Below are 27,531 nucleotides of genomic sequence, written 5' to 3'. Positions count from 1 at the left end.
AAACAGCACCTACCATCTATTCTCTCCAGACTGAGGAGGACTTCGCACACATGCTCAGGGTAGTCTGACGTACACATGACAGCTCTATGCAGAGCTTTCCTGCAGTGCTGAGTATCTCCATGTGCTCTGTTAGTTTGGTTGAAAAAAAAAAAGACATCCATCCATCAAGTCCAACCAGGAAGAAAAAACAAACAACACACAAAACACAATAAGTAAAAATTAGGTACATTTCTGTCCTGCACCCTCACGTATGCCAGTTGAATCAGAGGAACGCAAAATATATAAATAAGTACACCTTATAAGGCTTGGGCCAATTAACCTTAAAAAAAACTTCCCAAATCCAGGTGGCAGTCAGATAAAATCCGCAAAAACGTTATTTCCCCATACGCAGATCATGTCCCTTTATCCTCTGCACAAGGCAAAAGTCAAAAAGCTCATTTACCAAGCTTTTTGTATTGCCCACTGACGTATTTATACATGTTAATTAGATAATCCTCTAGCCTTTTTTCTAAATTACATAAGCCTAATTAAGCCTAGTTTGTCTAACCTTTCCTGTTGGCTGGCTGGTCACTCCGGATTCCCATTCAATCCTTTTACAAGAGAGTGCACTAGCCGATGCAATCCCTCAAGACCTCCATCCTCCTAATTATTTGCCAATCTTTGTACCAGTTCTAGAATGTCAATGTACTTCCTGTATGTGGTGCCCAAAACTATACCATACACCAGATGTGCCCTCACAAGTGTTTTATACAGTGGGAGTAGCATATAAGCATCTAGTTATTTTATTGCTCATTTTGTGCAGAATTTTATTTGCTTTAGCTGCTGCTTGGCATTGAATATTGTTGTTTAACCTTTTGGGGACTGGCAGCCTAACCCCCCTTAAGGACCAGGCAAATTTGCATGCGTGTCTGTGGGTGGGGGGGGGCAGGGCAGGCAGCTGGATCCCTGCAGAGGCTTGCTGGGCATCGTGTCCCCTGTGTGACCAGGTGTTCCCCCTGTAAGCAGCAGCCTTTACTCACCTCCCAGGCTCCATCGACGAGTCGCTGTGGACCCCTCTGCTCTCGCCGGCATTCCCGCTCGTACTGCCGCTCAGTTCCAGGTCACAGCTTGATGACGTCATCAAGCCCGGACCCGGCACGGACGTCAGAGCAAGCAGGGATGCCTGCAAGAGCAGAGGGAAGCGCTGATCGTCATGGGAACGGCAGGGAGGTGAGTGGATCCTCTTCTTGCCCCCCTACCGCCGCAGCTGCCACAGTGAACACTATGATCCGCCGGCAATCATAGTGATCACGTGACCAGAAGCCATACACAATGGATTCTGATCACTGAGGGGAGATGTCAGCTGTCATATGACAGCTTAACCACTTTACCCCCGCGCGTACGTATTTCTCCGCCCCTTTTTCCATCCTTTAAAAACCAGGGACGGAGAAACACGTACTTTCCGCGTTCCCGACGCTGCCCGCGCTCCCGCTCGTAAACACGCCGCCCGCCGCTAGTAAAACCGCCGCCGCCCGCTCGCCCAGAGATCAATGAACGGGAAAATCCATTCCCGTTCGTTGATCTAAGCCCCGCAATGATCAGCTGCTCTCCTATGGGCAGCGCGATCATTGTGAGAAAAAACTCACGTGTCCAGCCTCCTTATTCTTCCTCCAAGCTTCCGGAAGGAAGCTTGGAGGTCGCATTAAAACAAAAAGTTACTGTGGCCATCTTGTGGCCAAATAGTAAACTACACCCTACACATTTTTCACATACAAATAAATGACTTTTACACATAAAATTAACTCATTACCTCCCACACTCCCCATTTTTTTTTTTTTGTAATTAAAAAAAATAATTAAAAAATTTACAATTAAAAAAAATACATAAATAGTTACCTTAGGGACTGAACTTTTTAAATATTTATGTCAAGAGGGTATAACACTGTTACTTTATAAACTATGGGCTTGTAATTAGGGATGGACGCAAAACTGAAAAAAATGCACCTTTATTTCCAAATAAAATATTGGCGCCAAACATTGTGATAGGGACATAATTTAAATGGTTTTATAACCGGGACAAAAGGGCAAATACGTTTCATGGGTTTTAATTACAGTAGCATGCATTATTTAAAAACTATAATGGCCGAAAACTGAAAAACAATTATTTTTTTCCCCACATTTTTCCTATTTTCCCATTAAAACACATTTAGAAAAAAATAATTCTTGGCATAATGTCCCACCTAAAGAAAGCCTAATTGGTGGCGAAAAAAACAAGATATAGTTCATTTCATTGCGATAAGTAATAATAAAGTTATAGACGAATGAATGGAAGGAGCGCTGAAAGGTGAAAATTGCTCTGGTGCTCAGGGGGTAAAACCCCTCAGTGGTGAAGTGGTTAATCTCCCCTCTCTGGTGCGCACGATTGCGTCGGGTGCAGAAACGGCGGGCGGCATAGATCCTAGCCACAAGTGCGGTGTAGGATCTAATAGAGGCAGTCCCCAAAAGGTTAAAGCAGGAGGATTAGCCATACTACGCCAGGGGAAAAAAAACACATATATAAGTAGATACATACTTGATCTAGTTACATAACATGTATTGTACTGTCCACTTTTGATTTCAGTGAATTTTATATAGTAAATTAAGAGAATTCTGCTCCTGGTGGGAACCATGTCTTTTGCCCACAGTTTGAGACTAAATACTGACGTAATTTCTTCTCTTAACTTTTTTTCTTTTCTCCTTCAATCGCTGAGTCACCTCAGCCTTGCTTGTAAACACAAGTGAGCAGATGATCATGTTTCAGCTAGGCAGGGAGATAAAGGGAAGAGGAGGAATATATTATAGATAATATGAACCCCCAGCATGCAACTAAATGGCAATGGCTATTAAAGGCCCAGTGCTCCTAAGGTGTGTGATATTTCCAAACCATAACAGCAGAAAAAGTTTTAAACGTTTTGAATGCAGGAATAGCATCTTTATAACTTAATACATTCAGACCAGTTGCTGTTGAAAATTGATTTTTGTGGGGACAATCCCATTTTAACTTGTTATCAACCAGTATTCCCAATTCCTTCTCCAGGTCTAATGTTCCCAGCTGTAAGCCATTTATCTCATATGTTGCTCTACCATAAGCATGTCCAAGGAGCATGACTTTACATTTATCTACATTAAATTTTATCTGCTTGCCCATATAGTCATGCTGTCGAGATCCTGTTGTAAAAGGTATCCTGCTTAGGGTTTATAATTATGCATAATTTCAATCTTTCAGCATTTTACTACCTACTGTAGTAGACCTAAGAGAAAAATATTATGTATTTTAATAAGACATCGGCACAATTCATGACCAAGTATCACGTCCTACACATAAGAAAACCAGCGATGTAAGGGGAGGGCTGTAATTCAGACATGGAAGAAGATGGTAACATATTTAATGTTTTTACAGGTTTGCTTTTCTTCAGAGGATTGGAACACATGTTCACATTAATGGTGGTTAAAGCCACACTAAAACTAAAATTGAACAAGGGCAAATACTAATAACAAGAGGTGTGATTCAGTAAATACAAACAGCCTAGAAAGTTGGCCTTCACCACTGAGTACAGCCAGTGATTTGTGCTGCTTGGTTAAGAATGCTAGTTAGTCGAGTTCCAGATAACTAGGGGGGTGGGAATATGGTGTATGTATGCATGCATGCATACATAGCTTTTTTTTTTTATTTGAAATATTAATTCACAAGGGTATTACTCTTGAAATTAATGCTTATCAAAATTATGGTTTTCAGACTGTGCTTTGTTCAGTTTTGAGTTTAAAGGAAACCTGAAAAAGTTTTATTTACCTGGGGCTTCTGCCAGCCCCCCTGGAGCGATCCTCCGGTCCCCACGCCGTGGCTAAGGCCACTGGCCAGTCACTGAGCCAATGTGCGGCCCTGGCTGCATGCATCCTCACTGACATAACCACCATCCTGCGTATGCACGGAAAGGCAACGTGAGCGAGAGCGTGGACGCACGCGGCCAGGGCCATGCAGGTGCATTAACTGTCGACTTGCAAGTCACGATACTGAAATTTACCCAACAGCAGGAGACCGGAGGATCATTACAGGACAACGCAGGCACAGGGCGCTTGCAGGGGGCTGGCAGAAGCCCCAGGTAAGTGAAACTTTTTTTTTCTTAAAGAGAGTCTGAAGCGAGAATAAATCTCGCTTCAGACCTCATAGTTAGCAGGGGCATGTGTGCCCCTGCTAAAACGCCGCTATCCCGCGGCTTAACGGGGGTCCCTTTACCCCCAAATCCCCTCCGTACATCGCGGAATCTCTTCCGCATTGGGGCAGGGCTAACCGCCGCAGCCCTGCCTCCCGCGCGTCTATCAGACGCGTACCTCCGCCTCTCCCCCGCCCCTCTCAGTCTTCCTTCACTGAGAGGGGCGGGGGAGAGGCGGCGTTGCGCGTCTGATAGATGCGCTGAGAGGCAGGGCTGCAGCCGTTAGCCCTGCCTCCAGGAAGAGCAAAATTTACGACCAATTTGGTCATTGATTTTGCAGGGGGGGCTGTTTGGGGGTGAAGGGACCCCCGTTTAGCCGCGGGTTAGCGGCGTTTTACTATGAGCTCTGAAGCGAGAATTTTTCTCGCTTCAGTGTCTCTTTAAAGTATCTTCAGGTTCCCTTTAAAGCGGAATATAACCCTGCATTTCAACTTTGCTCTAAAATATTATTTAAAGCATATTATATGCAAAAAGCAATTTTTTTTTTTACTAGACCAGCACTGGAAGGGTTAAACACAGAGGTTTAAAGGTCGAGATATGCAGAAGTTCAGATAGATACATTCTATTTAGTTACATGTATCTATTGATAAATGTTACACGCTCTTTGGCTGTCCTCCAAGCTCCTTCTCAGTCAGAGAGATGAGTCACATTCAACACTTAGATACATTTATGTAAACAAAATGTATCTATTTCAGCTTCGGATGTGTCTGCAGAAATCTCCAGGAACTTGAAAGCTCTGTGTAACCCTTCCAATGCTGGTCTAGTAAAAAAAAAATGCTGGTTGCATATAATATACTGTAAATAATGTTTTAGAGCAAAGTTGAAATGCAGGGTTATATTCCGCTTTAAAGTAAAATTTGAGTGAAAACGAAGTGAAGAGGAAAAACCAGGGCTGTGGAGTCGGAGTCGGAGAGTCGGGCAATTTTGGGTGCCTGGAGTCGGAGTCGGGAAAAAATGCACCGACTCCGACTCCTAATGAATTTGTAACTGTAATTAAAATAGAAAATATGATAAAATGTTCTATTTCTCAGATAATAGTCATTAAAAATAATGTATATATACAGTATATATACAGTAAAAGCTGTGCTTTGTCCACAAAAATGAAATAAACCAATCAAAATTAGTTACTTGTGCTGCTTCAATAAAGCAGTCCCCGTATTTTTAAGGTCAGATATACATATCTGATTGTGACTGTATATATGATGTGTACACAGGAATCTCTTATATATACTAAATAACATCTATGCTGTAAGAATAAAGCCTGATGTGTAGCCATGTCACTAATAGAGATGGTCAACGGGATGGAAATAATTCCGCATTGATGCTGATTTATGCAAATGTACGCACTCCCTTTGCTGATGAAATCAAATAATTTGATATGTTATTAAAATTTGGTTTGGTGACTCCTGGCCGCAATAGCAGCATAGGGGGCGATATACAGGCTGGGAACGCGAACAATCACTCGCGTTCCCATGCCTGTCGGCCGGTGACGGCGAAACCGGAAGTCGTCGCCGGCGGGTCCTGGGACATCGGAGCGGAGCTGCGAGGGCACCGATCGTCTGCTGGGGGCTGAGGGAAGCCCCAGGTGAGTTCATCTCATTCTTTTTAAGTGACTTAAGGTTCGCTTTAAAGGGTAACTGAGACGGATGAAAAGTAAAGTTTTATACATACCTGGGGCTTCCTCCAGCACCCTTCAGGCTAATCAGTCCCTCGCTGTCCTCCACCACCTGAATCTTCTGCTATGAGTCCTGGTAATTCAGCCAGTCAGCGCAGTCCGGCCGCATGCTGCTCCCACAGCCAGGAACATTCTGCACTTGCGCAATAGTGCTGCACAGGTGTAGTATGCTCCTGGCGGCGGAGTGTGTGCATGCGCACTACGCCTGACTGGCTCAAGTACCTGGACTCATAGCAGAAGATCCAGGTGGTGGAGGAGTACAACGAGGGACTGATTATCCTGAAGGCGGCTGGAGGAAGCCTCAGGTATGTATAAAACTTTAATTTCATCTGTCTCAGATTTACTTTGTTACACAGTAGTACTATACTCTACATATGCACTCCCCACAGAGCTGCAGGGAATCCACTGAGAATGCTGTGCACATTGAACACAGAGGTGTTGTCTGTTTACAATCTCCTCATTCCCCTGCAGAGTACCTGCACATCATTCTTACATGTACCCACACTTACATTGCCTAGGGCCTGATAGATGTTCTTTGTTCCGGTTTGTACCTTTTACAAGTACTCTTACCAAGGACTAGTTTTAGTCTAAAGGGAATAAATATAGTAGTCTACATATCCTTCTCACTTCAGTTGTCTTGTAAAATTCCTAAGCGTTGGCAGTTAAGAGACGAATTTCATGTTACATACTTTTAATCAACAAAATTGTAATATGCAAATTAGAGGAGTCGGAGTCGTGGAGTCTGAGTCGGTGGAATCCTAAACTGAGGAGTCGGAGTCGGTGGATTTTTGGACCGACTCCACAGCTCTGGGAAAAACAATTCTATCTATCCTCCAACTCCTGAAACTAACTTTTACGTATCCTAGTTTTATGTTAGGTTTAAAAAAAAAACGTAAAAAAGCAAATCTATCGTTTTGTCTCAGCTGAATGTAACAGTCTGTCTCTGTGAATCAGAGTGCTCAAATGTATGAACTATTGACTTTTTTTAATCTATCCTCTCCAGCCAGAGAACTGGGCTTCCTACAGCAAAGAATTGTATGGCTGTAATTCCTTATCAGTAGTGTGACTGGAGAAAAACGGTCAGTTGCATAGCTGAATATTAACCCTTTTAGGCAGAGCCTATTTGTGTTCTAGGCACCATACATACATGTCTATCTCTCATCATGTCACTAATGCACACGATGCACTTTTCGGTCACACTGACAGTCAAATCAATTATTTCCGACAGGTGCAATCTGATTTCCGATCATTTTTCTGATTGTTTTTCTAATCACTTCTTTACAAAATCAATCAGAAAAACAACCTGATGGAAATATATCGATTAGACTGTCAATCTGACTGAAAATTGCACAGTGTTTATACCAGGCATTAAAGAGACACTGAAGCGAAAAAAAATAATAAATTATGATATTATGATTTGTATGTGTAGTACAGCTAAGAAATAAAACATTAAGATCAGATACATCAGTCTAATTGTTTCCAGTACAGGAAGAGTTAAGAAACTCCAGTTATCTCTACGCAAACAAGCTATTAAGCTCTACGACTTTCCAAGTTGTGGAGAGGGCTGTTATCTGACTTATTATCTCAACTGTTATTGAACTATTTAATTTTTCTCTGCCAGAGGAGAGGTCATTACTTCACAGACTGCTCTGAAATAATCATTTTGAATGCTGAGTGTTGTGTAATCTGCACATATTATAGAATGATGCAATGTTAGAAAAAACACTATATATCTGAAAATAAAAATAGGAGAATATTTTCTTTGCTGCTAATCTTCTAGTAATTATTCATAGTACACAACCAATTCACTATATCATATTTTTTTTTTTCGCTTCAGTGTCTCTTTAAGGTTCCCTTAAATTAGGCTTGAAGCAAAAGATATAATACGCTCATACGATATTTATACTTGCCTTTCCAAATTGTAGTACTCCAACCACATATTGGCAAACTTGGAATTGCCTTTTGTCATGATGCTATCCCAAAGCTCCCTGGCTTTTTGCATGTTGTTGCAGTGTCGAGCCTAGAGTTTGGGGAGAAGCAGTGGTTTTTACAGTGGAAACTGAAAGCTTACAAGCAGGTTTACATGTAATCAATGCAAACAAAATGTGAAAAAGAAAGAAAAAAAAAGTATTCTGATTCAGCCAAAAATACCATACATATTTACAAGACCTATAACTGCAAATATGTCATAAAACTATGTACCTACTCAGTTCAGCTCAAATTATGAATATGCAAATTAGTTTAGCTCATGAAAGCAACAAATATAACACATATATATGTCATATCACATGTATGAAGTGGCAGGGAATTTTAAGAATCAAAATGTTCTTGGTAAATTAAATCCATTCTATGGAAAAAGTATAATTTTAAAGTAAGCAAGTACACTATAGGACAGCACAACCACTCGCCACTCAGTAGTAGACCTTGTGAGGGACAAAGAACTTGCTCTGTATCTGTATAAATGAATGTAGTTCTCACCCCAAACTGCACGTGTGTAGTGGCTCGCTGGACAAGCTGGGAGACGTGCAGCTGGGATACAACAAGCGGAAAACACTTTGCAGAAATACTTTACAAGACAGACCGGGCACCGTCACTTTAAATGCTTTTAATCCTCTTCATGCCACAGATAGTACACAGACATCTGTCATATAGCGATACATCAAACCTGAATATGCAGTGGTGCGGGGGTGCTTGGGATTGGGGTGACGAGGGGATAGAAGGACGGCACTACAGCAGTTTCACGCCGGACTGGCGCTTGCTCACGTGCGTGTGTCCTGTGTGTCCAGGACACACGCACGTGAGGAAGCGCCAGTGGCCAGGACACACGCACGTGAGCAAGCGCCAGTCCGGCGTGTAACGGCTGTAGTGCCGTCTTATACCCTGGTCACCCCAATCCCAAGCACCCCCGCACCACTGCATATTCAGGTTTGATGTATCGCTATATGACAGATGTCTGTGTATTATCTGTGGCATGAAGAGGATTAAAATCATTTAAAGTGACAGTGCCCGGTCTGTCTTGTTGTAAAGTATAATTTTAAAGTAAACCTGAGAGGGAGGGGACAAGAGGATTTGTACACACCTGGGAATTCTTCCAGTCCCCTGTAGTCTGTATGCTCCCTCAGTGTCCTCCCGGTCCAATCCGTTGTGCTGCTGCAGCAGCCTAATTAGAGTCTGCCAGACTGGGGCTAATGCGCACACACCGTTTCAGGCACAGCAGGGTTGCTAGCGGCACAATGGATCACATTGGAACGACACCGCAGGAGCTGACAGACTAAAGGGGGCTGAAGAATCCCCAGGTAAGCAAAAATCCCATTCCCCTCCATTTCAAGCATACTTTAAAGGGAAACTTAAGTGAACTATAAAAAATTAGATTTACTCACCTGGGGCTTCCCTCAGCCCCCAGCAGCCGATCGGTGCCCTCGCAGCCCCGCTCTGACGCTCCAGGACCCGCCGGCGAACACTTCCGGTTTGGCCGTCACCGGCCGACAGGCATGGGAACACGAATGATTCTTCGCGTTCCCAGCCTGTATATCGCCCCCCCCCCCAGCCAGTATATCGCCCCCTATGCTGCTATTGTGGCCAATAGCAGCATAGGGGGCGATATACAGGCTGGGAATGCGAAGAATCACTCGCGTTCCCATGCCTGTCGGCCGGTGACGGCCAAACCGGAAGTGTTCGCCGGCGGGTCCTGGAGTGTCAGAGCGGGGCTGCGAGGGCACCGATCGGCTGCTGGGGGCTGAGGGAAGCCCCAGGTGAGTACATCTCATTTTTTTATAGTTCACCTAAGTTTCCCTTTAAATTCTCTTTTATGGTTTGTAAATTTAGCCTACTGTCTCAAAATAATTTGCCATTTACATGACCAAGAAACAGGTACAACACATCTGTTCTTTTTCAGCAACTATGACTATCAGGTCCTGTCCATCACTGATTAACTTTGCAAGACTTCACATACTCACAACAAAGTACTTGTGTCCTATCTAAAGTATGGATAATGAATTTGCAAAATATGGGGAGTTTAACGGTTTGCTTTAATACTTGCCTCTATTTTGGCCCAATTCTGCATTATGCTGCAAGATGGATCTCCGCTTTCACCAAATCCTGTGGAAATGAAACATGTACATTAATACAAGTTACATAAATTACAAAAGTAGAGTTTGCCCAACTACAACTAACCTGATTATACATTTTAACTGTATGTGACTAGAAGTTATGCGGGGTTCAAATAAAGAAAAGAATTGTATGCCAAGTGCTTGGCATAAGGAGTTCAACCGATAGGAAATGTATTGGGTTTGAAGTAATATCTGTAAAAAAAAAAATCTAACATTTACTGATATTTTACTGTGACCTAACCTCTCCCTACTCTCACACAGAACCCTCCGCTAGTGGTGCCTAAACCCTTAAACTTCCCCTGCTGGTGCCTAACCCTTATCTCGTTCCCTCATAATGCCTAACCCTTAACCCTACCACCAGTGGTGCCTAACCCTTAACCCCCCCCCGGTGGGCGACTAACCTTCAACCCCTCCCTGCCCCCCGGGCCCCAACTAACCTAACCCTGACATCTTGTTTAAAAAAGCACCCGAATTCCATCTACAAACAGTGACGACAAATAGCGGCTAGACATAAAAAAAAATAGCAGCTACAAATAGCCACTACAAATTGTAGACACCATTATAGCTGGCACCCTTTAAACAAGTATCTTTGTGCCCTTTTTAACTGCTCCTGTTGCATGGTAGCCTTCATCTTCACACAGGCCCATAAAAGCTAGACAGGGTCCTACATGAAAAAAAGCTTCCTTAAGAAGTATAGGTCAAACATCCCAGAAAATGCAGGTTTGTTACACTGGGACTTACTTTCTTCAACTTCTTGCTTCAGGTAGTCAAGTGCACGAGCAAATGTAGTTCTGAGCTCCTCAAGCTCTTTACTAGAATCTGGAAAATGCAGTCAGAAGTGTTATCCCATTTGTCGGCGCTATATAAATACTAAATAATAATAATAATTTCATATATATATGTATTCAACAATTAAAAAAATATTTTATAGTCAGTGTCTGTATTTCTTGTGTTCTCCTGTACTCATGCTGGAGGATGAGAGCTGCACTGCAAGCATACAAGGCCCTTCTGCATTGAATAGTGCTGTCAGAATAATGGTAGCTTTATTAGAGGAAGGGAGGGTATTACTAGGAATCATTGTGCTGCTCTTCAAATGTGAAGGCATGGAGAGAATCATTCGAGTTGTGCTATATAAACTGCAGTTCCAACAGGTTTGAATGATAAGGGATATTACATATATTGTACTGTATATACTGTACTTCAACTGTGAACTCAGCTATGTTAACCTGCGACTTAGCTTTATTTTTGTTATTTTTTTCCACATTCAAGTTGGCTTTAATTTGTTAACCTTCACCAACAAGGAAAACTAAGGATGTTATAAAAAATGCCATTTAATAATAAAAACTTGTGGTAATAGAGTGCACATCATCTCTGTCTTAATCCGAAGCAGATATATGGTGTGGTTTCATTAAATACATTTTTTAATAAATGTAAAAAACTATAGTTATGTGGCTGATCCACCAGTGCCATTGTAGCAGAGAGTGCGATGCAGAAGCAAGTTCTGCATGGCTCACTCCCACTCCTCGCCTTCTCCTCCCTAGTGGCACATCACCGTGGCAACGGCTGACTCGTCACTCATAAATGAACCTGAACTGCATGGCTTTTCACTGGCCCGAACCTGCTGTCAGTCATTGTGACATCAGCATGTTTGGGCCAAAGGAAAGTCATGCAGTTCGGGTCCGTTTATGAGTGAATAGTCAGCCGTTGCCACGGTGATGCATTACTAAGAGGGAGGAGGCGAAATGGAGTGGGAGTGAGCTATGAAAAACTTCCTTCCGCACAGCACTCTCTATTAGAATGGCAATAGACGGTAGGCCGGGTTATTATATTTTTATATGTATATTAAAATAAGAAGGGGGGGGGGGGGGGAGAAAATCAGCGTTACTCTTATATCATGCAATAGGTACAAGAGTTTCTAAAGTGAGTTTCATCTCACTTTAAGGGCCATTTCACAAGGGCTACTCAACTGTAATTTGATCCTGACTGGTGTCCTTTAGGCCTCGTTCACATCATTTAGCACAGATGGCTGTGCGATCGGAACGCAACGCGTCCGATCGCATGTCATCTGCGCTGCAGATCCCATTCATTACAATGAATGGGATCTGCGCTGCGATTCCCAAAAATGTGTGCAGCACGCAATATTGTGGGAACGGTAGAAGGGCTGTCTATGCCCTTCTACCGTTCTTGCGTGTCGCACACTATACGCGCTGCCAAAATGTGCACGGCAGCACGTATAATCTGAACGAGCCCTTAAACTGCCAGAATTTTGTACACATATCATGCTACACTTCAGTTAAACAGAATACTGGAAAAATGAATTCTTACTTTACAGGACAGTATTGTTTGCACAAGCAGTCAAGTACACTTCATTTATTATACTGGGGAAATCAGTTGAAGGGGGTTTTGGTGACACAAAGCAAGCATTTTAGTGATTGTGACCAACAGCTGCATGTTAGTTGTCAATGTGCCCATTGAAAAAAAAACAACCACAGACTGTGGATAAATCAGTTACCTTTTGTAAAGTCTACTCTTCTTCGGAGATAATCCAAGTATGATTGCCAAATCTCTACATAATCTGTGGCTTGGATGAAACCAGCATTTAGAGCCTTCTCAAAGTTTTCTATGGAAATGAAAATCAATGGGTTTACGTGACAGGCTAACAAAATTAAATGTGTGAAACAACTTTCTGTACAAAGGTGCAAGAAAAGAAAAAGCAGAATTTGTTACAACATATCTATCATGACCAGAGTCATTTATCACACTACAGGTACCTCCACTCATCCCATATTACGGTTTTAAAGGATATTCACACGTGCTCCTGAATTTTTACAGCTTACACTTACAAAGCAGTTCACTCAGATGTAGTTAGTTGCAAACTTACCAGTCACGGTGCTGTGCTCTACACTATGTCGCTCCAGGGCAAGAATGTACATTTTCCAAAGGCCCACAGTCCATGGACAATTCCTAGCAGCACGGTCGTGAGCAGAAAGAACCAATTCTTTCATTTTAAGCTGTCTGTCCTAAAGACCAGATGGAGTGATATTAGGTGATTTTTCTATTACATCTGAGTTCAAGCTTGTTAAATGATTCACTGATTAACAGTTAAGACAGTATTCATGAAATACTGCAAAAAAAAACGTTAAATCTTTCCTTCGCTAAGGTAGCTTTATACAATCTAGTTTCAAATACATTCTGTTTAGATGACCTGACTTGAAGCCCCTCTATAGGAATACTCTGAGCAGAAGTGGTATGTTTTCGTTTTGTTTTTTCATTCACACAAATGACTTATGCTGGGATCCTGGTGTGACTGCTGCCGCCTCTGCATTACACTACAAAGTATTCAGGAAACTACCTTGCCTTCCAGGGTGTATGTGAGTGGGCTGCCACATACTCTCCCCATTGTTTTAGCAGAGCTGGATTATTCACAAGGCAAACCTAGACCATTGCCTAGGGCCTGGAGAAAGTCTAGAGGCCTGGTGGATGTTACCCCCCCCCCCCCCCACCAAATCTTAAAAAGTGTACCAGAGACGAATAATAAAAAAATGTATACATACCTGGGGCTTCCTCCAGACCCCTCTGCACCGATGGCTCCCACGCTGTCTTCATCCGTCCCCTCCTTCTCCTGTTACAAGCCCCATTATGGTGGCCACTAATGATCCAATATTTTTCATCCAATCTTACCAAATCTATGTAGTATAAGGATACATTGAGTAAATACATTGAATGGATAAATGAGGCAGTTCCCTTATATTACATAGAGATGGTAAGATTGGATGAAAAAGGTTGGATCATTAGTGGCCACCTTAAGTTTGACTAGTCGCAGCCAGTCAGCGCATGTGCAGTGCAGCTGCGCCCCCTGTCTCGCTCCTGTGGCTGGGAGCGTTCTGTGCCTGTGCAGTAGTACCCAGGGGAAATCCACGCAGACACAGGGAGAACATACAAACTCCGTGAAGATATTGCTCTGGCTAGCATTCAAACCAGGGACCCAGCGCTGCAAGGCCAGAGTGCTATGGTTCCCTAAGGTATTTTATAATGCACAGATGTAAAATGACCATAGGGAAAGATGGAAGATTCAGTTTCAAGATAAGACGACAGACTAACATATGCCTGTGTAGTCTATGCTTGATACTTGGACTGGGTGTGCGGCGGGGTCTGTGGGCAGTGTTGGCTCTCGGGCGCCTATTCCATACCCAGGACTTTGGTCATTGTTACATGCCTATTCCCACCACACCTGATACCTGGGCATGCGGCAAGCTCTATGGAGTAAACAATGAAAGGATCTCTGCAATACTACCCATGTGTGTGCTAGGACCAATAGGGAATTGTATACGAACAAGAGAACTAGGCCCTTTTGAAAACAGCACCACACATATAAAGTCTTCAAAAATATGCAAATTTTATTCAGTTCAATAAAAGTCACTATAAACATTTAAAAACTATTAAAACATTCATGCCGCCTGTAGCATCAATATTATAGGCATTAGAAAAATACCATGAGTATAGAGCGCTCAATTATTATATATATAAGCAATATATTACATAGCCCCAGGGGTGCTCAAGGAAGAGCCACCCACTGGGCTTGAACCCGGGTTCAGTAAATTGCGAGCATACCAGTGATAAAGTGCAAAATTCCTAGTGACAATTACTAATAATGGACACACAATGTGCTATTAATATGATGCAAAATATAAAAAGATGCAATATGATCAAGACAATAATAAGTGAATACACAACTAAACCTGTGAGGCTGAAACACACATTCCCAATATGTGACTGATACTGCATACTGCGCAAGTAACGAAGTGGACAAAAGAGTAATATACTTATCCGGACAAGAGCGCAAGCATCAGGCCAGCAGGGAGAGAAGGGACCCCAGGCGGATGTCTCCCCCGGTTCCGCGGCATGGAGATTCCCCAGCTCTTGATAAAGCGGCGTAAAATCCGCGGAATAGTGCAATAGCACATAACCCTAACTAATACTGGTACTCACTTTCTATTGCTCTCAGCTATTTGATTTGGGTAGTGGCACTTGCCCATTGTACACCTGACTAAAACATTAAAAAGTTCAGCCACATTTTAAACCCACATCCACATGGCACCAACTACAGGATGGGGGGGGGGGTGGAACGACTCATCAGCAAGGCCCTGGAATGTGGAAATGGTCTTTGTAGTGAATACCATGGTTGTGGTAACTGGCCAGTTATCTTAAAGGGGAACTCCAGTGAAAATAATGTAATAAAATAAGTGCTTCATTTTTACAATAATTCTGTATAAATGATTTAGTCAGTGTTTGCCCATAGTAAAATCTTTTAAATCCCTGATTTACATTCTGACATTTATCACATGGTGACATTTTTACTGCTGTTGTAGCTGCTGCATGTTTTTTTGGCAGTTGGAAACAGCTGTAAACAGCCATTTCCCACAATGCAGCAAGGTTCACAGACAGGAAACTGCCAAGAGTACGTACTCAGAATTTCTTTGTGGGAGGGGTTTCACCACAATATCAGTCATACAGCGCCCCCTGATGGTCTGTTTGAGAAAAGGAATAGATTTCTCATGTAAAAGGGGGTATCAGCTACTGATTGGGATAAAGTTCAATTCTTGGTCGGAGTTTATCTTTAAGCAATAAGATCATAGCTGATACGCCTCATCCTCACGGCAGTACAAGGTATTCATATCCCCCAAAATCCCGGGGCAAAGTTCCACAACTTTGCAGGCTGCAGATTGTGCTGCCCTGGGGAGGCAGAGCTCTGCGCTGTAGCTCTGCCTCCAGTCAATCTCTGCGGATCTCCACCTCTCCCCGCCCCTCTAAGTGGAAGAAGACAGAGGGGCGGGGGGACGTGGAGATTGACTTGAGCAGAGGCAGGAGCTACTGCGCACAGCTCTGCCTCTACCCAGAAGGATCGCCGAATTTTGCCCCGGGGATTTCGGAGGTATAAATACATTGTTCTGCCGCAGGAATGCGGCGTATCTCCTATGATCTTATTGCTTAGGATAACTGGCCAGGAAAAAGGTAATTTTTATGGCTTCAAGTTTATAGTTTATTTACTACAAAGATCTTTCAAAATATTACTGGCCAGCTTGCCCAGATCATTTAAAAAAAATCTCCAGTACCGTTTTAAACATGCAACTTCTAAGCCAAAAATGAACTTCTGTTGCAATACATGTAATGACATAGCTGATAATGCAAAGCTTTACAATGCACGGGTATACATAAACTGACCCTCCAACCGCCATCTGTACTTACCAGGTACTGAGTGTATCTTGCCCAAAGATCCGGCACCAAACAATTCTCAGCCAATGCACGTTCAAATATAAGCTGGATGCGAGCCGGGTCTCCTTCCTTCACCTCAAAATCAATGTAAGCTTGGTATTCCGCTAACTTCGGAGTCTCTGCAGCCAGCTAGTGAAGCAGAAGATGGAAGGTTAAAGCCATTATGGCCTGGACCAAACAACACAGAAGAAGGCCTGAAGAGTATCAGAGACATGCATGACACCAGTCCATAATATGCATAAGTATATGGCAACATTCCAGCGTCACTCCATTGAACAGTGGAAACAAAGCAAAGAGATCAAAAAATAAACACAAATCACTCATCGTTCATTCCATTGCTACTCCTATACCATATATAAGAGGTACTACATTTTTTTTAAATTTGAAATGATGAAATGTGTATGTATGTATGTACATACATACATACATACAATCTCAAAGTAAGTAGATGGCACGGGAAAACACATGACTCATTAGGACTCCTCCATATTAGCAGTACTGCCCAACAAATTTGAAAGGACAATGCAAAATTCATTGTTTTATGGGCTCTCCATTTTAACTTAGGGCTCTTTCCCATGGGTAAATGACAGCAGTGTTTCCACCAATTAACTGCTCCTGTGGAACAACTGCTAGCAAGTCAATGCATGGAGACAAACACAGCATAATGTGAACAGATCTATGTAATGACAGATCTATGCAACACCACCATTGACATAAAATTAAGGATTAACACCTTGAGCTGCTTACAAACCGGTCCCGTGTGTGCATTTATACATTACCTGTCCTGCGTCGCCCCCGCACGGTACCCATCTGTCTTCCCCCGCACATTATTGTAGGTAGGTAGCCAGGTCTAGATGCCGCCTGTATACGCTACCTAGGTACAGGTGTCCCCCTGTATAGGCTACCTAGGTACAGGTGTCCCCCTGTATAGGCTACCTAGGTACAGGTGTCCCCCTGTATAGGCTACCTAGGTACAGGTGTCCCCCTGTATAGGCTACCTAGGTACAGGTGTCCCCCTGTATAGGCTACCTAGGTACAGGTGTCCCCCTGTATAGGCTACCTAGGTACAGGTGTCCCCCTGTATAGGCTACCTAGGTACAGGTGTCCCCCTGTATAGGCTACCTAGGTACAGGTGTCCCCCTGTATAGGCTACCTAGGTACAGGTGTCCCCCTGTATAGGCTACCTAGGTACAGGTGTCCCCCTGTATAGGCTACCTAGGTACAGGTGTCCCCCTGTATAGGCTACCTAGGTACAGGTGTCCCCCTGTATAGGCTACCTAGGTACAGGTGTCCCCCTGTATAGGCTACCTAGGTACAGGTGTCCCCCTGTATAGGCTACCTAGGTACAGGTGTCCCCCTGTATAGGCTACCTAGGTACAGGTGTCCCCCTGTATAGGCTACCTAGGTACAGGTGTCCCCCTGTATAGGCTACCTAGGTACAGGTGTCCCCCTGTATAGGCTACCTAGGTACAGGTGTCCCCCTGTATAGGCTACCTAGGTACAGGTGTCCCCCTGTATAGGCTACCTAGGTACAGGTGTCCCCCTGTATAGGCTACCTAGGTACAGGTGTCGCCCCTGTATAGGCTACCTAGGTACAGGTGTCGCCCCTGTATAGGCTACCTAGGTACAGGTGTCGCCCCTGTATAGGCTACCTAGGTACAGGTGTCCCCCTGTATAGGCTACCTAGGTACAGGTGTCCCCCTGTATAGGCTACCTAGGTACAGGTGTCCCCCTGTATAGGCTACCTAGGTACAGGTGTCCCCCTGTATAGGCTACCTAGGTACAGGTGTCCCCCTGTATAGGCTACCTAGGTACAGGTGTCCCCCTGTATAGGCTACCTAGGTACAGGTGTCCCCCTGTATAGGCTACCTAGGTACAGGTGTCCCCCTGTATAGGCTACCTAGGTACAGGTGTCCCCCTGTATAGGCTACCTAGGTACAGGTGTCCCCCTGTATAGGCTACCTAGGTATAGGTGTCCCCCTGTATAGGCTACCTAGGTACAGGTGTCCCCCTGTATAGGCTACCTAGGTATAGGTGTCCCCCTGTATAGGCTAGTTAGGTAAAAGTCTCCCCCAGTATAAGCTAGGTAGGTATAGGTATCGCTCAGTATAGGCAGGTAGGTACAGGTGTTCTGTTTAGGCTACCTAGGTACAGATTGTCACTCAGTGTAGGCTAGCTAGGTACAGGAGCCCCACAGTTTAAGTTAGCTAGGGGTAAGGGCTCTTGTATACTGTAGGCAGCGATAAAGTGAGGTAAAGTACCTTCCCCCCCTCGATCCCCACCACCCCCATCCCCCGATCCAGCCACTTACCATCAAGCCTGGATCCAGCAATCGCATGCTCCCTGCACGGCAGCTGTACCCTCCGGTCTGAGGAGAATCGGGATTGAGCAGCGTCATGATGTAGATGACCCCAAAATACATTATCTGACTCATCCCAGTTAAAACAATACCATATATGCCATATTTCATCTCTATTCGGGAATGTAGCAAACCATTGCATGCGATTGCTAGGGAGCCGCACAGTTTAGGGACCTTAGTGCTGTATAGATGCATTGCTAGGCAACAACATAGCAATGTATTTATACAGTGTTGGGTCCCCAAGCTGTCACCCAAGTGATCACATTAAATCACTATAGGCAGCAGGCTTTACAGGTGCCCATGAATCTTAAAGGACAACCGAGGTGACATGATGAGATAGACATGTATGTGTACAGTGCCAAGCATACAAATAACTATGCTGTGTTTTTTTCTCTCTCTGTCTGAAAGAGTTAAACATCGGGTATGAAATTGACAGTTTCTGTCTGGGTCGGGACCGGGTTGGACTGGTTCAGACTGTAGCATAAACCTCACTGATAACTAATTACAGCCATAAAAACACTTTTCTGTCAGTAAATGGCATCTGGGAGCAGGAAAGAGATAAAGAAAAAAAAAAAAAAAAAAGGTCCATACAGTAAGTCATAGATTTGAGCTTTGGCATACTTCAATGAAGGTGTCATTGAGCAGAGAAACTGTAAAAACTAGATTTAAATATAAAATAAAACAAAACTGTGGGATATATAAAAAAAGGGGGGGGGGGAGAATAGAATTGTTTTTTTCAGTTTATTTTCCTCTCTGAGGTATATTAAAGGACAACTGAAGTGAGAAGAATATGGAGGCTGCCACATTTGTTTCCTTTTAAACAATACCAGTTGCCTGGCAGTCCTGCTGGTCTATTTGGCTGCAGTAGTGTCTGAATCACACCAGAAACAAGCATGCAGATAATCTTGCCAGATCTGACAATGGCCCCAATTCACTAAGCTTATCTCCTGTCTTTAATAACATTTCTAGAGCTGTCACCATGGTGATAAGGCATGTAGTATTCAGGAGACATTTTACCTCAGGCAAACCTAAACTCTTCTGTCTTTAAGTTAACGTTTCAGTCCTTAAAATAACTACAGAATTAGACAGGCTGTTAATTAACTGCATGTGAAACTAACTACAGAGGAGGTAACTTAGGGCTCGTTTCCACTATCGCGAATCTGCATGCATCCAACGCATGCAGATCCGCACATGTAATACAAGTGGATGGGCCTGTTTCCACTGTAGCGTTGTTGAGGTGCGTTTTTTTCAGCGTGAAAAAAACGCACAAAAGAGCCAACGATTTCGCCTGCGTCGGGAATCCGTGCGAATCGCCGCTAATGTATTTAATAGTAAAAACGCATGCGTTTGTTACATGCGTTTTTACCCGCGATTTCGCGTGCGATTTCGCACCTTTTTCAATTTTATTTAGCCCTGGCAGTGTCATGGTTAATTTCGCATGGCACCCTGCCATGCGAAATCGCAGGCGAAATCGCGGGTAAAAACGCATGTGGAAACGCATCCGCATGCGTTTTTACAAGCGTCGGAATGCGGCCGAAATCGCGTCGCAACAGTGGAAACAAGCCCTGAAGGAATGAAGAGATAAGATAACACTCTCACTGTGTGGTGGCAAGTTTTCTCTTGCCTTATTATCTCCAGCATGATCTTAGTGAATTGAGGTGATTGTCAAAACACCTGAGCTGCATGTGCTTGTTCAGGGTCTGCAGCTAAAAGTAAAAAGTATCAGAGGCTAAGGATCAACAAAACAGTCAGGCAACTGGTATTGCTTAAAAGGAAATAAATATGGCAGCCTCCATAGCCCTCTTGCTATAGTTGTCCTTTAAGGCCAAGTATAGGTGGGGACAATTGGTTAGTCTATTAGGGGTTAACACTTCACACAAAACAAACAAAAAAAAACATCCTGAAACTTTTATTTAGAAAAAACTACCAGTAAGTTTGATTCTCACCAGTGCCTCCTCATATGGCTTATACTTCTCAACCTGCTGCAATGCCTTCTTGTAGTTGGCTACAACAGGGGCTGGAATGGGATCTTCTGACCAGTCCTCATACTCCGCAAAAGTAGAGTTCATGTCTGTCAAATATATCTCATCAGTAAAACACACACGGAACATCATAACAAACATCAACTAAACATGCTACAAATTATAATGGTCAGTAGTCTGCACTACTGAATATAAAATTAACAGTTGTATCTTTTTAATGCTAAATGAAACATCTGTATAATAAAGCCTTTTACTACAGTGAGCAGCTGAAGCAGATTATTATATTCCATGCTGTTATAATAATGACCATATTGTTAATACAACAAGCTAGACATCTAGTTTAATCAGAAGTCCTGGCTCTTACCTAGGAGAGGCACACCCAGCTGCCGCTTAAACAATGTGTGGATCCTTTCAAGCTGTGCATTGAGCATTTGCTGCTGTTCTGGTGAAGGTATGCTACCAGGAGGGGGCTAAACAGGCAAAAACAACTGATTAATCAAAATACAGATAGCAGAAATGATGCTTTAATGTCTATCTACTGCTCAGCGCTGCATAATATGTTAGCGCTTCATAAATAAAGTTTCATAAAAACAAAAACATTTCACGGTTCTGTTACCTGGATCGTCCCCAGTATTGCATTTTCAAATTCCCTGTAGGCATCCCATATAGCTGATCCTTTGGTCATATGAAGGCCGACAGCTGTCAAAGCCCTCTCAAAGATAGATCGCACTTTGGCAATGCCACCTTCTTCTCCCATTCCCCCAATGGAGTACTGAGCGTATTCCAGCCATATTTCAGGACCTAAAGCAATGGAAAAACAGTTTTTTGTCTTTATAAAATAGGGCAATGCAAAGAGCACAAATCCAAATTTGCAAAAGTAATTGAAATTTCAAGTCAGATCACCTCCACAATGAAACTGGCGCATTTAAAGCAAGTCCATGGCTAGTAAAAGCATTATACACATAGCCACCACTCTTTTCTGCTATCAAAGCATGGGCTGAGTCTCTTGCCAGTACTTCAGTGCCGAGTCATGCTGCGTTAAACAGGGCAAGAAACCGAACGTGGATCTAACACTTAACCACTTAGCAACCTTTGCCACGCTTATCTACGCCCCTTTAAAATTCACCTGGGTCACAAGGGCGTAGACAGGCATCTCCTGTTTGTTTTCCCGCTGTGAGCGTTCGCGATCGCGTACACGCGGATGCACGGTCGCGTGCACGCGGATGTGCGGTCGCGTTCGGCACCCGCTGGTCAGCCAATCAAAGTGCTTACAAGTTTGAATAAGCACTGCCAAAGCCAATGACAGTGCTCATTCATTCAGAATGTGTGTAAACATTGAATCAGTCACTATGCTGTTAAGGTGGCCATACACTGGTCGATTTGCCATCAGATAGATCCCTCTCTGATCGAATCTGATCAGAGAGGGATCGTATGGCTACCTTTACAGCAAACAGATTGTGAACCGATTTCAGCCTGAAACCGTTCACAATCTGTTGTGGTGGTGCTGCTGCAGCTGCCCCCGCCCGCCCGCATACATTACCTGCTCCGCCGGCGCGACTCCAGTCCCCCGGTCACCGCTGCTCTGTCTGCGCTCTGGTCTCCAGGTCCGGCATGCCTCACTTCTTCTAGCCCGGCAGGAAGTTTAAACAGTAGAGCGCCCTCTACTGTTTAAACTTCCTGCCGGGCTAGAAGAAGTGAGGCATGCCGGACCTGGAGACCAGAGCGCAGACAGAGCAGCGGTGACCGGGAGACTGGAGTCGCGCCGGCGGAGTAGGTAATGTATGCAGGCTCTATTGCGTCGGTCGTCGGGCACTCGAACGCCGCTAGCGATGCGCTCTTTACCCGCGGGCGATCGACAGTTACTTTCCGCACGGCGCGATCGGACAAAATGGAACGAAATTCGGAGTGTAGCGTGAACGATTGGCAGCAGATTCGATCCCAGTGATCGAATCTGCTGTCGAAATGGGCGCAAATCGGGCCAGTGTATGGCCAGCTTTACAGTTACTGAGATCACTCGTGAGAGGATCTCAGATAACTAATACAGCATTAGTGAGTGATCAGCATCAGTGTTTTTTTTTTTTTTTGTTTGTTTTTTAATAAATTATACCCCCATTAACCCTTGCCTCCCTGAAATGTTAAAATTGCTGTGGTTTTTAGGGGAAAAACGCTGTGGTAGAGAAGTGGTTAATTATCCACTTTCAATACACACTTATTTAGGGGACGTTATGGTCGGATAACGTGCCCCTAACGCAACGCATGGTGGTGTTGAAGTTGGACGTCAGATTGAGCTGCGTTATGCAGCTCTCAAAGCAGCCGCTCCAGGTTAGTGATAGGAAGTCCGGATCTTTTTAAGGATTCGGATCATTTGAATCGGTTCATTGAAAAGATCCGGATGTTTGAACCGAGTCATTTGAATCATTTTACTAGGGAAGCAGACTGGGTGAAATGACTAGCAGGACAGGACTTTCCCTACACTGTAAATTCTGTATGTTCCTGTTTCTTCCAGACAGACATCCACTGTGAACCGAATCTTTCATTGTGATGATCCGGATGATTCGACTCACAAAAAAGATCCGGATCAAATGAACGGTTCGTTCATGATCCGGACAACACTACAGTCTTACCACAAGTCACCACAGTGCAGTGAATATTAATTAGCCATGTGGCTGGCAGCAGAGGGGGAGGGGAGACCTCCTCCTCCAACATTACTGAGCATGTGCAAACAGTATAACGTGGCTTAGCCCAGTATAACGTACAGCATGCAGCACTTTGTTTAAACGTGCTGCATTACTATGTAACGCAACGTGTGCACTGTGAACAGCACACTGATTTTACAGTGCTGTGAGTTAGGCTGCGTTACTGGCTGCTGTAACGTGGGACTTATAACGTCCCACTGTGAAACCAGCCTTAAACCACATGCCTTATATTGTATAGGTCCACTTCTGAAGCACATCTGAACCATGGAGGCATGGACTCCATAGGATTGTAAAGGTGTCCTGTGGTATCTGACACCAAGATGTTACAGCAGATCTTTTGAGTCCTGTAAGGTCCATGGGGTCTCTATGGATCAGAGTTGTTTTTCCAGCACATCTCCCAGACAATCAGATTAAAGGTCAAAGAAAATATAATTCATCAGATCAGGCCACTCTGTCCAGTTCTGATACTCACATGCCAATTGTAGGAGCTTTCAGTGTTTTTATTTTTATTTAGCAATTATTGCTACCATTGCTCTTCTGTGGGACCAGATTGGTTAGCCTTCAATCCCTGAGCGTATAGTTGAACCTTGGACACTCGCAACCCCTGTCGCCAGTTCAACAGTGGTTCTTTTTGGACCAGCTAATAATTGCATTCACGACTGCTCCTTCAAGCTAAAACTGGCCACTGCCACAGAAGTGGTTTGACGGCTACTTATCTGGCTGTCATTCTGACCCTCTACTTCTAGCACTTTTTGCTATAAAGATGCCAATCTCCATTTGCTTCTCACTACAGGTTTACCTTAAAGACACAATTTTAGGCAAACAAACTGACTTCAAGGTTTAATCAAATAAAACATGCAAAAAAAAAGTAATTTAATAAAAACAAGTTATAAAAAATATAGTTACATAGTTATTTTGGTTGAAAAAAAAAAAGACATACGTCCATCGAGTTCAACCAGAGAATGGTTATGATCCTTTCCTGCAAAAGGTGGTCACACATGATTCCAATTTTATTAACCACATTTTCTATTCAGTGCGCACTGCTGTATACCTTCAATTGAAATAACAGTCCTAGTTGCTAAAGCAGCACAGGTCTTCAATTGATTACACCTACACCACACCCAATCTGGTGAGACTCACCGCATGGTCAGACCACTAAGGTCTGATTGCACGTTGGAGTTATTCCCAGGTCACACCAAGGTGCAATAAGACCTTGATGGTCTGACCATGTGGTGAGTCTCACCAGATTGGGTGTGGTGTAGGTGTTAAGCCGCATCTACACGAGTAGATGCGGCCGCGATGCTCCTTATCAATCGAGCCGCTGATGCGGCTCGATTGATAAGATCCGACAGGACGGATCTCCGCACCGTCGATTCCCTGCTCGCTCCCCCGCAAGGGGACAATGGCAGGGAATCGAGCGGAAGATAAGCGGCGCCGGCGGAGACGAGCGGGGAATCGAATGCGGCGCGCGAGCGGGGACGCGGCGGGCACGCGGAAGAGGCGATCCGGCGGCTAATCGAGCCGCCGGATCGCTACAACCTCTCCCCGTGTAGACGGGGCTTAAGTATTGTCCTGTATAGACATGATAGAGTGATCCAGAGTAGCGCTATACTGAACATTTTGGTCAAATTGTATTTATATTTTTCAATGATTAATAATAAATTCTTCACTAAGCTCTAAGTGTAGGGACACACTTGGTGAGTTCTGTGCAGAGGGCAGTAAAAGCTCATACAATGTCATCCTCCACAGCTTTCAGACACATATAGACTTTTGTCACAGTGTCCAGAAAAGACATGCATGCCTCGAGTGTGCATTCTGGCACTGCACTGAATAAAATGGACACTGAAAGGACAAGCTGGCACACGTCTAAATGAATCTGGTGCGGTCCGTTCTGCAAAACAGACCATTTTGTATTCAAGTGTGAACCTACAGTAAAGAATTCATCAAATATTTCTACAAAATCCATTGATATCTATCAATGTAAAGAAACGTAGCATTTGATTTTCTATGCAATCCTTTTAGATCTGCTACACCTAAAAATCAGATGATTTTGTTACATTGTGTGTGGCCACATTAAAGAGACTCTGAAGGCAGATTAAAAATGGCTTTTTACCTTATATTCATCTGAGGCATGTTTGCCCCTGCTAAAACGCTGCTATCCCGCGGCAGAACGAGGGGTCTTTACCCCCCAAATCCCCCCTGCAAAATCCACGGCTTTCTTGGTCGTGGATTTAGCTGCTCATGGAGGCAGAGCTTTCGGCTGTAGCTCTGCCTCCATGCGCGTCTATCAGCCTCTCCCCGACCCTCTCAGTGAAGGAAGACAGACGGAGATACGCACTGACACGTGTAGAGGCAGAGCTGCCGCTGAAGAGGCAGAGCTGCCGCTGAAGAGGCAGAGCTGCCGCTGAAGAGGCAGAGCTGCCGCTGAAGAGGCAGAGCTGCCGCTGAAGAGGCAGAGCTGCCGCTGAAGAGGCAGAGCTGCCGCTGAAGAGGCAGAGCTGCCGCTGAAGAGGCAGAGCTGCCGCTGAAGAGGCAGAGCTGCCGCTGAAGAGGCAGAGCTGCCGCTGAAGAGGCAGAGCTGCTGCTGAAGAGGCAGAGCTGCTGCTGAAGAGGCAGAGCTGCTGCTGAAAGCTCTGCCTCTACAGGAAGCGCTCCCCGGGCACCACAGAGGGGATTTGGGGGGTAAAGACCCCTCGTTCTGCCGCGGGATAGTGGCGTTTTAGCAGGGGCAAACATGCCTCAGATGAATATAAGGTAAAAAGCCATTTTCAATCTGGCTTCAGTCTCTTTAAAGAGCGGAGGCGATTTAATACTGTGACCTTCCGTATAAGGGGAGAGACCACTGTGATGACTCAAATCAGCTTTTTACTGTCTACTGACTTAGCACCTGCTGAGAATTCCAGAAAGGAATTAGTACACACCATACAATTTTCTGTAAGATTTTCTGTTATGCTGGATACACACGGTGCGTTCCCGCACTCGATGCGCCGCTTCATTCGCGGCCGCTCGATTATTTTCGACATGTCCGATTCGCGTTTCGATGAATCTTTAGGTCGATTTGGCATACTTTACATGAGAATCGATCTATCATCGAAATGCACTCGGAAATAATCGAGCGGCCGGGAATCGAGTGGCGCATCGAGTGTGGGAACGCACCGTGTGTACCCAGCATTATGCCGGGCATACACGGCTGCGATTAGGCGCCTGATCGAGCCGCTGGCTCGATGCCGGCGCATCCCCGCGGATCGATCCCCGCTCGTCCCTGCGGGCGGCAGCTAATCAGCGCACGTTTATTCTATTGTTCTCCCTGCCGGTATCGAGCAAAGTATCGATCCGGCGGGGTATCGGACATGTCAGATATTATCAATCGAGCCATCAGGCTCGATTGATAATCCTCCCCAGCACCCGTGTATGCCCAGCATTACATTTACCTGCCAGATAAATAATTTCCAACATGTTGGAAATTATCTATCTAACCATCTATCTTCCTAGCAATTAAGCATTGTTCTACTCAGCGAGAGATAACCATAAGACAATGCACCAGAGATAATGACCAGTCTCTGCCAGTACTTTACAGAAAATCTAATTACAGAAAATCTTACAGAAAAATCGAACAGAAAATTGTATGGAGTGTATTAGGCATTAGATATAACTGGCTCAGCTGCCTACAGCCAACTGAAACAAACAACTGGCTGGGCAAAAACACAATAATTTAGAAGAAAAGACAAGTCACACTGCCGTGCAGGACCTACACATATAATCCTTGACAGCCCTTTCAAACAATTCATACACAGTCTCCCGACTTGACGCATCAGATTCGGCTATTTTCATTTCATCCTTCAACCAATCCAGCCAGATCTCTGCAGGAAACAAATGTAAAATTGTGGCACTTTAGTACAGCGTTAACGTTTAAGACAATATTGAAAAAAAGAAAAAAAAAAAAAAAAGCAATGGTCAAATGCCAGAATGCCATCACACATTTAAATTGTTCTATTTTTTTCAAACATATTTATTGCAATTTTTCATATACCGGTATATATTTGATACATATAGTTATGCAAGTATCCATGTATTCCAGAGAACATCCATTGACATAACAGAAGTGCAATGAAAGTAAAATATACAGATCAGTCAGGTAACCCCAAAATAACCCCCTCCTTAAAGAGAACCCGAGGTGGGATTTAATTATGTTAGTGGGGCACAGAGGCT

The 27,531-nt window shown here is 44.1% G+C and overlaps 1 protein-coding gene across 2 annotated transcripts in view; it reads right to left on the bottom strand.

Annotated features, from left to right (window-relative positions):
* SART3 (spliceosome associated factor 3, U4/U6 recycling protein) overlaps window positions 1–27,531 on the bottom strand; it is a 56,492-nt gene that overhangs the window by 16,811 nt on the left and 12,150 nt on the right. For both annotated transcript variants that reach the window (XM_068239624.1, XM_068239630.1), the window contains exons 3-13: window positions 27,075–27,182; window positions 21,243–21,427; window positions 20,991–21,096; window positions 20,591–20,715; window positions 16,259–16,414; window positions 12,894–13,032; window positions 12,525–12,632; window positions 10,754–10,831; window positions 9,943–10,001; window positions 7,814–7,923; window positions 14–126 (exon numbers count right to left, since the gene is read on the bottom strand). In XM_068239624.1, the coding sequence (XP_068095725.1) occupies window positions 14–126; window positions 7,814–7,923; window positions 9,943–10,001; window positions 10,754–10,831; window positions 12,525–12,632; window positions 12,894–13,032; window positions 16,259–16,414; window positions 20,591–20,715; window positions 20,991–21,096; window positions 21,243–21,427; window positions 27,075–27,182 (1,287 nt within the window). The remainder of the gene's footprint in view (window positions 1–13; window positions 127–7,813; window positions 7,924–9,942; window positions 10,002–10,753; window positions 10,832–12,524; window positions 12,633–12,893; window positions 13,033–16,258; window positions 16,415–20,590; window positions 20,716–20,990; window positions 21,097–21,242; window positions 21,428–27,074; window positions 27,183–27,531) is intronic.

Source organism: Hyperolius riggenbachi, chromosome 1 (assembly GCF_040937935.1).
Source record: "Hyperolius riggenbachi isolate aHypRig1 chromosome 1, aHypRig1.pri, whole genome shotgun sequence".
Taxonomy (NCBI): domain Eukaryota; kingdom Metazoa; phylum Chordata; class Amphibia; order Anura; family Hyperoliidae; genus Hyperolius; species Hyperolius riggenbachi.
This window is presented reverse-complemented; position numbering and strand designations above follow the sequence as displayed.